Source organism: Arachis hypogaea, chromosome 12 (assembly GCF_003086295.3).
Source record: "Arachis hypogaea cultivar Tifrunner chromosome 12, arahy.Tifrunner.gnm2.J5K5, whole genome shotgun sequence".
In the NCBI taxonomy this organism is placed as follows: domain Eukaryota; kingdom Viridiplantae; phylum Streptophyta; class Magnoliopsida; order Fabales; family Fabaceae; genus Arachis; species Arachis hypogaea.
The window spans coordinates 11,995,773-12,010,616 of NC_092047.1; the positions used below are offsets into that span (position 1 = coordinate 11,995,773).

The following is a 14,844-nucleotide window of genomic DNA, read 5'->3' on the forward strand; positions in this document are numbered from 1 at the left end:
AGAACCATATGGAGTAAAGAGAAGAAGGGTACTTATTCGATGAGCTCAGGTGACAAAATTGGGTATCAATTCTTCCATCCTCCAGTAGAAATATTGCTATAGTACTTTGGAAAAAAATCATTGTGGAACTCAGTTTGGGAAATGAAATGCCCACCCAAAGTGATGAAGTTTTTTGTGAGAAGGCCTTGTGACGTAGGAGCTAGTAGAGTTATTAGGTTAATTATATTAGTTAATTGTAATAAGGGAATACAAGTCCCATATGGTTTAGGATAGTGAATTTTGTGTTATGTATTAGTCCCACATCGTCCAAGTTATGAAGGATTTTCCTTCTCCTATTAGTATAAATAACTTATGTACCTTTCATTTATGAAATAGTTGAAGTTTATTTTTGAATATGAAATAAGTTGTGTGCTTATTTTCCTCTAGGCTCTTTGAGAGTAAGAGGTGCATCCTTGGCTTAGCCAACCAAGGTGGGTTTATGGCTATTTTCACCACAGTGGGGTTGCTAACCTCGCCAAGATTGGTGAATCTAAACTATATCACTATAGTGGGTTGTTAACCTTGCCAAGATTGGTGAGTCCAAACGACGTCCCGGCGTCAGTTTGGTATCAGAGCAAGGTCGGTCCTCATGGCCTTCACCTTACTTTAGTAGAATTTTATTTGATTTGTGGTGCAGGTTTTTGGCGTGGATTCGCTAATGGGATTTTTTGGTGTGGATTCGTCAATGAGATCGTCTACTGCCATTCATCAATGAGATCAATCATCTGCTGTCACAAGTCTTTTCACGCAAGAGTTCTTTCAACCCAGGGAGAATGACGCAGGAGCTAGTAGAGTTATTAAGTTAATTATATTAGTTAATTGTAATAAGGGAATACAAGTCTCATATTGTTTAGGATAGTGAATTTTGTGTTATATATTAGTCCCACATCGTCCAAGTTATGAAGGCTTTTCCTTCTCCTACTAGTATAAATAACTTATGTACCTTTCATTTATGAAATAGAGTTGAAGTTTGATGATTTTAGTGGCTAAGAGAAAGGGGGTTTGAATCTTAGCCCCTTTTTCACTTCAGAATACTTCCTGGTTTTTGAAACAACTTCTGGAGATCAAACTTTTTAATTTTTGTCTCGTACCCAGCCACGAGACTTTTTCTTTTTGTCTCGTCACTAGGCACGAGATATTTTTCAGTTTTATCTCCTGGACAGCAGAAGCAGAAATGGAGTAGAAGAGGGAGAGAATTACACCAAGATATATCCTGGTTCAGCTGCTAAGTGCAATGCAGCCTACATCCAGTCTCCATCATAACAATAATGGAATTTCACTATAATCATCCTTGATTACAAACACCAATTTTCCCTAGGAACTACCCTTCCTATCCGGGACAAGTCCAGAATCTAACCTCAATCCTGAACTTGACTTGGTCACTGCCAAGCTTTCAACTGTAAAGTGCTAACCCAACTTACAAGGGGAATTCCCACAGAATCATGAAACACAACACAGATGTACAAAGGAACTCTAAGGACATCTATGGCTTTTTCTTTTAATTTTGCACTCTCTGTCTTTTTCTGCTCTATGGCTTTTTCATACAAACCTCATTGTTTGCCTTTTTCCATGAGACTCAAGACATGACAAAATTAAACAGAAAAATACAAAACAGAATACATTGAAGGAGAAGAAAATCTATTAGTTTAGGTAGCTCTGAGAACTCTGTGCCTTGCACTCTCACTCCTTGCCTCAAGCCCTGGCTGTTCTCCTTACTTATAGGGGGAAGCCTCCACGGTTGAAACCAACTAAACCAAGCTAAACTTCTTCTTCTTCTTCATGCAAACCGGTTCGGCCAGAGAGAGAGAAGAGGAAACCGAATGCTATACCTAACATGCAGTTACCTCTGGTCCTTCTTTGGTCACCAATAAGCACCAATCCGAGCCATCCATCTTGCCTTGCACTCCAAGAAGGACTCCTAGCCCTTGATGCTTCATGATGCATGACAGCTTCTCCTGCTCCAACTTCTGCCTCCTCCATCACGTAGCTACTGTAGCTACCTCCTGTGGTGGTTGAGCAAAATCAGAGTCATGCCATCCCTCCAAGGATCTTCTCCTTGCTGGCCGAGATCTTCTCATCCATTTTTGGTATGGAGAGGCTGAGATCTCTTCACCAAATCTTTCCTTTCTTGGTTGAAGATCTTTAGCCACAACATACTTTTTGTTTTCTTTTTCTTGCCATCATTGTGATGGTCTTGTTGCTTGTTTCTCCTTCCTTTCGATAGCTAGCCATAGCTTCCTTGCTTCTCTGTAAAGTGACCGAAGGAGAAGAAGAGAGAGTAGAGATAGAAGAAAGTGAAAAGAAAAGCAAAGATATGAGTGTTATCACAAATAAATTAATTAGGTGCAACTCTCCATGCTTTGTGTAGTAGCATGTAAGCTACACTTAATTGCCATCAAATCACTTTGACATTTTCTCTTTCATGTTTCCAAGGTAATTAACTCAAGCAAAGAAAATTTTGAAATCCACCACATGATGGAAATAGAATCCGTTGGAAGCATGAAGCAAAAGCATTTGCTTTCTCTCTCAATTGGTTTCGGACCAAGCCTTGGGTTTCCAAGGAGAATTTGAATTGGGCTAAAGATAATGTTGATAGAATCTGGCCCATTAACAAAGTATTGATTCAACCAAATAATTTAACCAAGGATGAATGTAAAACTCATATTTGGGCTTGCAACAATTTTTTTTCGGCCCAATTAAAACATGCACAGCAAAATTATATTAATTAACATATATGAATCAAATTAATGATTTTGCAATTAATCATATTAATAATGCTTAGTCATCACTAATATTAATTTAGAATTTTCCAAACTCATCAAAGTTTATTTTTGAATATGAAATAAGTTGTGTGCTTATTTTCCTCTAGGCTCTTTGAGAGTAAGAGGTGCATCCTTGGCTTAGCCAACCAAGGTGGGTTTATGGCTATTTTCACCATAGTGGGGTTGCTAACCTCGCCAAGATTGATGAATCTAAACTATGTCACCATAGTGGGATTGTTAACCTTGCCAAGATTGGTGAGTCCAAACGATGTCTCGGCGTCACCTTGTATGGAGGAATATTCGTAAGATAAAAGCTCTATTCCCGGATTAAAGATGTTTCACCAAAGAGCCCAAGACGCAATCGTGAGGAATCGAGGAGTCACTATCTGCTAAGATGTGATCACTCTCGGAAAGTGTGGAATCTGAGGGAAAAAAGCTCTGAAACAACAAGTGATAATTAGGACAAATAGAAATTTTAACAATGGTGGCTGAAGAGCATCCAAGAAGCAAAAAGGACTCGAAAAAATGAAGAGACAATCATACTTAAAGCTTTCACACTTTTGAAAAATCTGGATAGCCAGGAACCAAAAAGATCTTTGAAGCCAAAGAGAAAAACCCAACAAAAATCATGAAGGAGGCGAGAAGATTAACCGAAGAATTTACCGCTACTAGAGGAAGACACTAGAACTTTTACTTTGTCTTATGTTATGATAATTGTTTCTTTGAGTATTCTCGATATTTTTAATTGGTTGTTCATAAAGAGCCCACTCGATATTCTTTTTCATTAAATGAGTATAGTATTATCTTTGAAAAAAAAAACAGTTTATATAGACCTAGGTAACTAAAAAGAAATCGGCCAATATCAACAAAAAAAAAAGTTAAATACCCGGTCACAATTTTTTTAAAATTACTTTTATCTTTTTTTTAATATCACAATTTCACTAATCACCACAAAAAATTTATCTCCACTACCAATCACCGTTGTTGCTGTACCTGCCACAACTGCCATTGCTGACACCTTTGGCCGGTGACCACCGTAGACCACCTCTACCTCCACTGACCACCACAGGCCACCTCTATCGTCGACAACTACCTCCTTCATCCACCTACTACCGGTCATTCTAAATTCAAAATTTTGAATCCTAAATCTAAAATCTTAAACCCTAAATTCTAAATCATCTCTAAATTTAAATATTAAACCCTAAACTCCAAACGCCAAACTCTAAATTCTAACTTTAAGCACTAAATTCTAAACATAAATTTTGAATATTAAATCTTAAATTCTTTGGTTTGAATTTTGGATTTTTTTTATTATTTCTAGTTTTAGATGTTTTGTCTTCTATTTATTGTGAATTGTTGGCTATTTTATTGGTTAAAAATGATTATTTCTCCCTACTTTTTTTTAAACAAGTTAGATATTACTTTTTAGATATCATAACAATTATTGAATTTAAATTGCATTTTGTATGTTGCCCAGTAGCATACACATATACATTTTGTTTGCTCCTTTGATTTCAAATATTTTCAGGCACTATTTGCAAGGTAATCAGATCCCATATTTTATTTGTAGTATATGTATTAACAGATTATAGTATAAATCAAATTCCAATATATTGTTACTTTAAACTTGTTAAAGTACTATGACAATTTTCTTTTCTCATAAAATTGTTGTGATTATATATCATATCATATTGTATTCAATACTTATATTCTTTTTGTGCAAAATAGGTGGGAATAACAGATGAGAAAAATTCTGATCTTGAACGGCTAGCCATTGACATTGCCAAGAAGTGTCACGGGTTGCCCATGTCAATAGTTACAACTGCAAAGGCATTGAAAAATCAAAGCCGCTATGTTTGGCAGGAGACCCTTAACACACTTGAAAGACAAAAGCTTGCAGGAACACCTGAGTATTCTACAAAGTTGAGTTATGAGCTTTTAGCAAATGAGGAGCTCAAGCTTATCTTTTTGCTTTGTGCTTGTATGGATCAAGATGCATTGGTCTCAGACTTAGTGAGACTATGCATTGGTTTGGGTTTTCTTGAAGGCGTCTACACAGCAAAGGAAGCCAGAGATCAAGTGCAAATGTTGCTTATTCATTTAAAAGAGTCAGGTTTGTTGTCTGACAGTTACTCAAATGATCGTTTCACAATGCAAAACCTTGTTCGCAAGGCAGCTTTGTTGATAGCATCAGAGAATAATGTGTTCGTGCTGGCAAAAAGAAAGCTAGATGAATGGCCTGATGATGATAAACTTGAAAGGTACACTTCTGTTTTCTTACATCATTGTGATGTCAACACTGAGGAGTTTCCTAAAAGTTTAAAATGTCCTAATCTGAAAGTCTTTCATTTTCACAATAATAGTCAACATTTCGAAATACCAAATGACTTTTTCCGAGAAATGAAAGAACTTAGAGTGTTGGTTCTGCTTGGCATTGATCTCTCCAAAATGTCTTCATCAATGAAATGCCTAAGAAAACTCCGAAAGCTTTGTTTGGAGCAATGCATTAACCTAGATGAGGAATTATGCAACAGTATTGGCACGTTCATGAAGAATCTAAGAATTCTAAGCTTTTCTGGATCTGATATTAAAAGCTTGCCTACTAAATTGAAGGGTTTGTCAAAGCTGCAAATTCTTGACTTAAGTAATTGCTCCCAACTAAAATCAATTCAAGCTGGTGTAATATCTAGCTTGACAAGTTTGGAGGAGTTGTACATGAGAAACACTTTGGTTGAATGGAGGATGGATAATAGAGAGGAAACTGAAAACAAAAATGCTAGTCTTTCGGAGTTGGGACATCTAACTCAAATAACAAATGTTGACTTTCAAATCCCAAGTGTTGCCCATTTGCCAGAAAACTTATTCTTTGATAAGCTGCATAGCTACAAAATTGTAATTGGCTCGTCAAGTACATTTTTGGAGCCAGATTTCAAGATTCCGGAGAAATATCAACTGTTGAGGTATTTGGCAATACTGGAGAAAGATGTTGGCATTCATTCTCAGAAAGGGATCAAAATGTTGTTTGAAAGAGTTGAGAATTTGTTGCTGGAAGAACTCAACGGTGTCCAAGACATCTTTTATGCACTGAATTTGAAAGGGTTTCCATGTCTTAAGACTTTGTCCATTGTGAGTACTCTTAGCATTCGATATTTGATCAACCCACAGGAGAGGAAGCATCCTGAGAATGCTTTTCCGAAACTGGAGACATTGCACCTCTACAAGCTCGATAACATGGAGCAACTATGCTCTCGTGTGTCACTTTCATCCTCCTCATTTTGTAAACTAAAAGTTGTCAAGATTAAGCTTTGTGGTTTATTAAAGAATGTCTTTGTAATGTCTATGGTCAAGCTTTTGGTTGCTCTTCAAACAATTGAAATTTTAGAATGTAATTCTCTAAAGGAGATTGTCTTTGTGGAAGATACACAAGATTCTAACACGTCGAAGCCTCTTAAGTTTCAAGAATTACGCACTTTGACATTAAAATCATTACCTGAGTTTCATGGATTCTGTTCCATTTCATCTACAGCGCAACAAAAAGTATTGTTCGATGAGCAGGTCAGTTCAGAACTATAGAACAAATTTATTTTTCTTTTACATTTTAAATTTTAGTTAGTCAACATTTACATATGATGGTTTTTTTTCTCATTTGACATAAATTAATAGTTATTATTATTTGTGCTTCTTCATAGGTTGAATTCTCAAAATTAGAGAGATTGCAGTTGTCCTCTATCCAAATCCACCAAATATGGAATGGCAAAAATCCTCCTTTTGGAAAATTGGTACACTTGGAAGTGAATGGTTGCGGTAATTTAAAAAGTTTGTTAACATTGTCTATGGCTATAAATATGAAGACTCTCCAAAGCCTATCTGTCAGCGAGTGTGACAAAATGGGGCAGATTCTTCTCAACGAGAACAGCAATGATATTGAAAGTGAAAAGAAGGTATGTACGTAATTTGGCCATTGATTTGATATAGTTTTATTTCATAACAACGAATGAATAAGATTCATATATCATTACAATAAAAATTTGCATTCTTGACTGTTACTAGTGTAGAAGAAACAATAATTTTAGAGTAGTAGTATTTATTTTTTGACAAATAATAATTGTATAAAAAAGTATTTAAATATATTTTAGACTACTAATAATTATTTTAAAAAAGGCGTTTGGTAATCTTAATGTTCAATGATTGTATATGTATATATTCAAAAGTACTTTTCACGCGAACATATTAATAGTAAAAATACAAGTCTTTTTTGACAATACATTTATTATTATTATTATTATTATTATTATTATTATTATTATTATTATTATTATTATTGATGGTAAAAATCAAGTGAATACTTTTTTTTTTAGAATTTTAGCCGTCAAGACTACTAAATACCCGTTTATAATTAGTGATATCCAAAAATACATTTGAATATTCTTTTTGACATAATTATTAATTGGTAACAATATTTTTTTTAACAATTTGTAATCGTAAATAATATTATATCAAAATAATAAATTTTAATAACGATGAAAGTTTCTATCTTTCTAATCTTAAGTCCTTGGATAATTCCTATATTTCTGACTTTTCAGTATGGGTTATGGAGTTGTTCATACCTTGATCCAATGCCAAGGCCCAAATCCAAATAATATAAAAAGGCCCAATCCATAAGATTGGTCTTCCCCCGTAACCGACCTCCTCGCAAGAGGTCGGGATCGACACAGACTCCATCACAAGGAAGTCGGAAAAGAGGGTTAGCTGGCAGATAACACTCATTCAAATAAGTAACTGCCCCTAAAATCTCTCAACCCACTTCCAAGAGTCAAACCTCAACTTCCCTAAGATAAAGGGACGATTATCCTCCTTAAAAGGTGAAACTACTCCAACGGTGGCTATAGGTTCACAGAACTCTAGTAGATCAGGGGAGTTCAGCCGACATCCTTTTCAAGCCAGTGTTCGACAAGTTAGGGTTGGATGAAAAGGAGTTAAGAGCCTACCCCGACACCCTGTATGGACTAGGAGACACGCCAATAAAACCACTAGGATTCATACCTCTTCACACGACTTTTGGAAAAGGGGAAAAATCCAAAACTTTGAGCATCGACTTTACAGTCGTCGACGTAGGGTTAGCATATAATGCCTTAATCGGCAGGACTACCCTAAACCGGCTCGGAGCAGTGGTATCGACTCCTCATCTTTGCATGAAATTCCCAACACCTGAGGGAATAACAACCATACGGCGGGACCAGAAATTGGCAAGGAAATGCTACAATGAAAGCCTGAACCTGAGAGGAAAGGGTAAGGAAGTTCATACCATAGAGCTCGGTGGGGTCAGAGCAAGAGAAGAGCTGCGGCCGCAATCGAGGGAAAAACTGAGGAAGTACAGGTCGGAGAAGAGGAAGGGAAAAATACCAACATATGAGCAAGCCTAGATGGAGACCTAAAGCAGAGGCTAATAAAGTTCCTACGAGATAATTCTGACCTCTTTGCCAGGAAAGCATCCGACATGCCAGGGATAGACCCCGAACTCATGTCCCACAAGCTTTTAGTATACCCCGGATCGCGACCTATACAGCAGCGCAAGCGCAAGCTCGGACCAGAATAGGCTCAAGTGGTAGAGGAACAGGTACAAGCTCTCTTAGAAGCCGACTTCATCAAGGAGGTCAAGTATCCGACGTGGTTGGTAAATGTAGTGCTGGTTAAGAAGAAAAACGGCAAGTGGAGAATGTGCGTCAATTACACCGACCTGAATAAGGCGTCTCCTAAAGACCCATGTCCACTCCCTAGTATTGATACCCTAGTAGACTCTAGCTCAGGATACCAATACTTGTCGTTTATGGATGCCTACTCGGGATACAATCAAATCCCAATGTACAAGCCTGATGAAGAAAAAACATCCTTCATCACGCCTAGAGCAAACTACTATTATGTGGTCATGCCTTTTGGATTAAAAAATGCTAGAGCCACGTACCAAAGGCTGATGAATAAGGTGTTCACTCCTCACCTGGAGAATTTAATGGAAGTCTACGTGGACAACATGCTGGTAAAAACCAAGGAGGAGACCGACCTCTTGACAGATCTCTCGCAAGTCTTCAACACCATAAGGTTGCATGAGATGAGGTTGAATCTCACAAAGTGCACTTTCGCGGTAGAAGCTGAAAAATTTCTGGGATTCATGCTGACACAAAGGGGGATTGAAGCGAATCCCGACAAATGCAAAGCAATCCTAGAAATGAAAAGCCCGACTCGCCTAAGAGAAGTCCAACAGTTGAATGGCCGACTTGCCGCTCTCTCCAGGTTTTTGGCAGGATCAACACTAAGATCCCTTCCACTCTTCTCTTTACTAAGAAAAGGATGCCAGTTCGAATGGACCCCTGAGTGCAAGAAGCATTCCAGGAGTTCAAAAGGTCTTTAAGCCAACCTCCAATTTTGACCCGACCTATAGTCGGGGAAGAACTCGTCTTGTATTTGTCCATAGCAAACAAAGCTGTAGCATCAGCTCTAATACGGGAAGACGTGGTCGAGTAGCATCCTGTATACTTCACCAACAAAGTTCTACAAGGCCCTGAGCTAAGGTACCAAAAGCTGGAAAAATTTTGCATACTCCTTAGTGGTAGCCTCACGAAGGCTACGAGCTTATTTTCAAGCTCACACAATAAAAGTTCGGACGAACCAGCCCATGAAACAAATCCTTCAGAAGACGGACATTGCGGGCAGAATGGTTCAATGGGCAATAGAGCTCTCCGAGTTCGACCTAAAGTACGAGACTCGGACGGCAATTAAAGCCCAATGTCTCACCAACTTCATAGCAAAATACGCAGGAGATCAAGAGGAAGAATCCACTACATGGGAACTATATGTAGATGGATCCTCAAACAAAATAGAAAGCGACGCAGGCATAATACTAGTCAACAAAGGGGAAACACAAATAGAAGTCTCCCTCAAATTTGAATTCCCAGCTTCCAACAATTAGGCAGAATATGAAGCCTTGATTGCAGGACTAAAGCTGGCCGAAGAGGTCGGTGCAACAAAAGTTGTGATATTCAGCGATTCTCAAGTGGTGACTTCTCAAATAAACGGAAAGTATCAGGCTAAAGACCCCAACATGAAAAGGTACTTGGACAAAACTTTGGAGCACCTTAGGCGCTTTGCAGAAACTGAGGTCAACCATATAACTCGGGATCTTAACAGCAGAGAAGACGCTCTCTCCAAGTTAGCAAGTACCAAACCAGGGGGGAATAATAGAAGTCTGATACAAGAGACTCTCCATGGGCCCTCTGTGGCAAAAACGGAGGCAAAGCAAGATGTCCTTGAAATCTCTGGATTAGACCTCGGATGGATGAATGCTCTAATCGAATACCTAAAATTCGACATCCTACCCCAAAAGGAAAAAGAGGCTAAGAAAATCAGGAGGAAAGCACAAAATTACACATTGGTGAAAAATATCCTCTACAAAAGGGGAATATCAACACCATTACTAAAGTGCGTCCCGACATCAAGGACAACTGAAGTCTTAAAAGAGGTCCACAATGGTATCTGCGAAAACCATCTCGGAGCCAGATCGCTAGCAAGGAAAGTCATCCGAGTTGGGTTCTACTGGCCGACCTTACAAAAGGATGCCACAAAATTCATGAAGAAGTGCCAACCATGCCAACTTCCACGTTGCACCCCCCGAGGAGCTTATAAGTATAACTTCTCCATGGCCATTCGCAAAATGGGGATTGGATTTGTTAGGACCATTCCCCAAGCGCCTGAACAAGTGAAATACCTAATAGTGTGGGTAGACTACTTCACGAAGTAGATCGAAGCAGAACCATTGGCCACCATCACCGCCCAGAGAAGTCGCAAGTTTTTCTACAAAAACATTATCACAAGATATGGAGTACCTCACTCCATCACCACTGATAATGGCACTCAGTTCACCAGCTCAACCTTCAAAAACCTAGTAGCCAGTATAAAGATCAAGTATCAGTTTACATCAGTAGAACATCCGCAAGCAAATGGACAAGTTGAGGCAGCCAATAAAGTCATACTGGCAAGGTTGAAGAAAATGTTGCAAGATGCAAAGGGAGCCTGAGGAGATCCTACAAGTACTTTGGGATTATCGGACTACACCTCAGTCTGCCACAAGGGAAACACCCTTCCGACTTGCTTATGGCATAGAAGCTATGATACCAGTGGAAATCAGCGAGCAAAGTCCAAGGGTGAACTTCTATGACGAGGTCGGAAATGTACAAGGGCACAAAGAAGAACTTTAGTTACTCCCCGAAGTCCGAGAGCAAGCCCAGATAAGAGAAGTAGCGTTGAAATAAAGGATGGCAAATAGATACAATAAAAGGGTCATTCGAATAAGCTTCACCCTAGATGACTTGATTTTAATCAGAAATGACATAGGAGTCAACAAATCTGGGGATGGCAAGCTCGCTGCCAATTGGAAAGGACCATACAAAATTAGAGAGGTCTTAGGAAAAGGCTACTATAAGGTGACCGACTTAAACGACACCGAGCTACCTAGGTCGTGGCATACTTGTAATATGAAAAGGTACTAAAAAGCGAACTCCACTCCCTGGTGTACTATTTTTCCAACTTCGTGGTTTTTTCCCAAAGAAAGGCTTTTCCTGAAGGGGGGGAGGGGGGTTTAATGAGGCATCAAAGTGGAGACTAAGGGGCAACAAATTGTCAAAACCCTTAGTAGCAAAAAAAGTACCTTTACAAATAAATAAAGATATTTTTCTTTCAATATATCTTTATAAAATTCCTTCTAACATTATTATTCTACGAAACGTGCCGACTTAAGCTCGACAAAATATGAAAATCCCGTGAACCAACCTAGATAGTCGTCAGAATAAAACGACGAGGTACAAGTCGGTGTAAAGTGGTTATAAAAGTAGGTCATAAAAGAACTCGGAGATTAATCGACTTGCAAGTCGGAAATCCCAAGAAGAAACGAAATGCATCGCAAATATAACCTAAGTCACGGAAATTCAATAAAAGAAAATTGAGTACGAGGAATACGGAAAAGAGAAAAGAAAACCTATTGAAAAACCAAAGTTGTCCCAACTCTTTGAGAAAAGTTCAAGGTAACTTAGACAAAAGGTTTTCAAAAACCAAAAAGATAAAAAAGATTTCCTAAAAAAAAAAAAAAAAACCTAAATAGAAAGGCATGCACACAACACAGATAGCCTAAAACCCTTATCCAAAAAAGGGTATTTTTAAATTTTGTTTACGGCCACAAAGGGCAAAAAATTGTCAGCAAGCAACCACCATGAAATAAAACATAAAAATTGTTTAAAAACAGGGGACCCACAGGCCGGGTTCTCATATAGCCATAAATCAGTTGGAAGAAGGAAGATCATCACTACCAGGACCAGAGAGAGAAGTCGGAGCAGCATCAGGACCAGGGAGAGAAGTCGGAGCAGCACCTGGGGAAGGCAGGACAGGCTGATCGGGACCCTGATAAGGAGCTCCTGAAGAACACGGAATGTCCTTCAAACGGGGAGGGGACTCCATTATTCTTTACCCCTGAGTCTTCAGTTCGGAGTCCGTCTCACGCCTAGGAGGATAAACGATGGCCCCGTCAACCACGATCTTGTCAGGGTCCAGTGGAGAAAGATCCAGGTCAGGTGCAATAACCCCGACCTGTTCCTTGAAGATCCTCCACGCCTCCTCGGTCCCCTCAGCAATAGAGTCCTCCAGATTCTGGAAGGCCTCCCGACACCCCGCCAATTCCTTCTTCAGCTCCAGGTTCTCTCCAAACAGCCTCACGTAACTCTGTTCCGCCTTCTCCTTCAGACCCTCCGGCATGGCTTACTAGCCCAGCAACCTCTTCTCCCTTTCCTGGAGGCGATCCCTCTCCTCCTTCAACTCAGCGACCTCCACCTTCAGCCTCTTCTCCTCTTGATATAAGAAAACCCTCCCCTCTAGCTCCTCGACCTTCAGGGATGAACCCAAAGAACTGAGGGGAGTCTTTTCAAAAATATCCAGAAGTTTTGTACACACCCCCGCCGCCCGAACGCTCCCCTGGACCAGAACATTAAGGTGGTTTCGAACGGAAGCATCATCCATACTTATACGAGTATGAGGATAGATATGATTCCGAACGAACTGAGGCGCATTAGACTTGGCTTCACCCTCAAAAGAAGAGCCAGACTCTAAAGTCTTGCACTTCTTCTTTTCTGGCTTAGAGAAAGATCGGGACGGAGGAGATGGAAGAGAAGAAGCCGAGGAAGATATAAAAATAGGTCGGGAGGGGGTCCCCAAGTTGTGAGGAGGAGGAGGAGGGGGAGGAGGAGGAGGAAGAGTGCCAGCAACCCTGGCGGCACCCACCCTGGCACGAGACCTTGATTTGGCATCCTAAACTCTCTGATAGGAGGAGCTGGAATTATTCTTCGCCATTTCTGCAAAAGCCATTAGGTAACAAAAGAATCATCATACAAGTCGGAGAAAGCAACTCGGATGACAATCAGGTCAGAAAACAGCATAAACAAATATAACGCTACCTAATTGAGCCTGTACAAAGGTCGGAGACCCCTGGAGGAAATTTTTAGTGTCAAGGTAAGGGACTCTCCCCCATACTTCTCGGAAGAACCCCACAATGGCCGCCTCTACCTCATCCAGGTCATCCAAGCTATATTTTTTCAGGGGAGAGGCCTCTAACCAATACAGGGGAAAGCGAGGAGAAAATTTTTGGTCCAGGAAAAAGGGGTGGTGACCCTCTACAACTTGAACTTTAAAAAAGAAGTTTTTGAAATCATGGAAGGATTCATCAAAAAGAGTAAAAACTCTCTGGCCTTGTATGGCCCAGAAAGACACCCATTGCTGTTTGTTATTTTGCCCACTAAAGGGCTTGGTCATGTGAAAAAGAAAAAAGAAAATCTTCAAAGAGGTCAGAAAATCCAATGCATGGCTGATGAATTGATAAATCTTCAGGAAACCCAAGAGTTGGGCTGAAGTTGAGTGGGGGCGATGCGGAAATGAGATAAAACAGCTATCTCGAAGCCGGAAAAAGGAAGAAAAACCCCCAAACGGGTGAAAAGACTTTCATACATAAAGAAAAAATGAAGGTCTACGTCAGAAGCTCTCCCAAAACAAACCCGGTCTTCTGGACCCGGGGCAACCAGTTCGTACTTCGGCTTGTCCTCATCAAGAGCACAAATGTTATGATGAGTGCGCAGATCGGTAAGATAGTCGGTATCTACCAGGGGGCTCTCCCCAAGAACGGTGCAATCAACCCATAAGGAAAGAGACTCTAGGGCAGACATCTATTTTATAAAAAGGGTGACGAATCCTACAAAGAAAAAGGAAAAAGAATCAAAATAGGGTCTCTAAGGATCTAAGGCGAATTTCTTAAACAAACAGAAACACTAGGTCTACAACCAGCACTCCGCCAAACAAAAACATGCAGGAAAAAGCACTTTATAAAAAGGGGAGTAGAGAAAGAAACTGACCTTTGTTACGCAAAGGACAGGTGCGACGAACAGCCAAAAGCACTTAAGAAGGAAGGAGTTCTCTTCTTTCGAACACAGGGTGCAAAGCAGAAAAATTTTCAGAAACGAAACAAGGAAAGAGAGGGAAAGTATTTATAAACACTTTAGGGGTATAAGGGTAAAACAAAGTAACCATTTAAGAGATACACCGTTACCAATGTAACTACTCCCTGCGTGTAAATGCTCAAACCCCTGAAGAGACGCGACGTTTGATTAGACGCGACGGTTGAAAAATTTAAATCACGTCGGTTCCTGAAAAATCACGTCAGTTCCTCACCACGTCGGCTAGAATTCCGAGCTACATACTCGAGCCCAACTCACAAAAATTTGGACTCAAGTAGGGGCACTGTTCATACCCTGACCCAATGCCAAGACCCAGATCCAAATAATATAAAAAGGTCCAATCCATAAGATTGGTCTTCCTCCATAACCAACCTCCTCGCAAGAGGTCGGGATCGACACAGGCTCCATCACAAGGAAGTCAGAAAAGAGGGTTAGGTGGCAGATAACACTCATTCAAATAAGTAACTGCCCTTAAAATCTCTCAACCTATTTCCAGGAGTCAA

The 14,844-nt window shown here is 39.8% G+C and overlaps 1 protein-coding gene across 4 annotated transcripts in view; it reads left to right on the forward strand.

Moving 5' to 3' along the window:
• Positions 1–14,844, forward strand: part of LOC112726863 (uncharacterized) — a 72,382-nt gene that overhangs the window by 20,557 nt on the left and 36,981 nt on the right. For 3 of the 4 annotated variants that reach the window (XM_072208799.1, XM_072208798.1, XM_072208801.1), the window contains 2 exons: positions 4,530–6,356; positions 6,491–6,742. In XM_072208799.1, coding sequence (XP_072064900.1) covers positions 4,530–6,356; positions 6,491–6,742 — 2,079 coding nt within the window. The remainder of the gene's footprint in view (positions 1–4,529; positions 6,357–6,490; positions 6,743–14,844) is intronic. The other variant, XM_072208800.1, reaches the window with a different exon arrangement.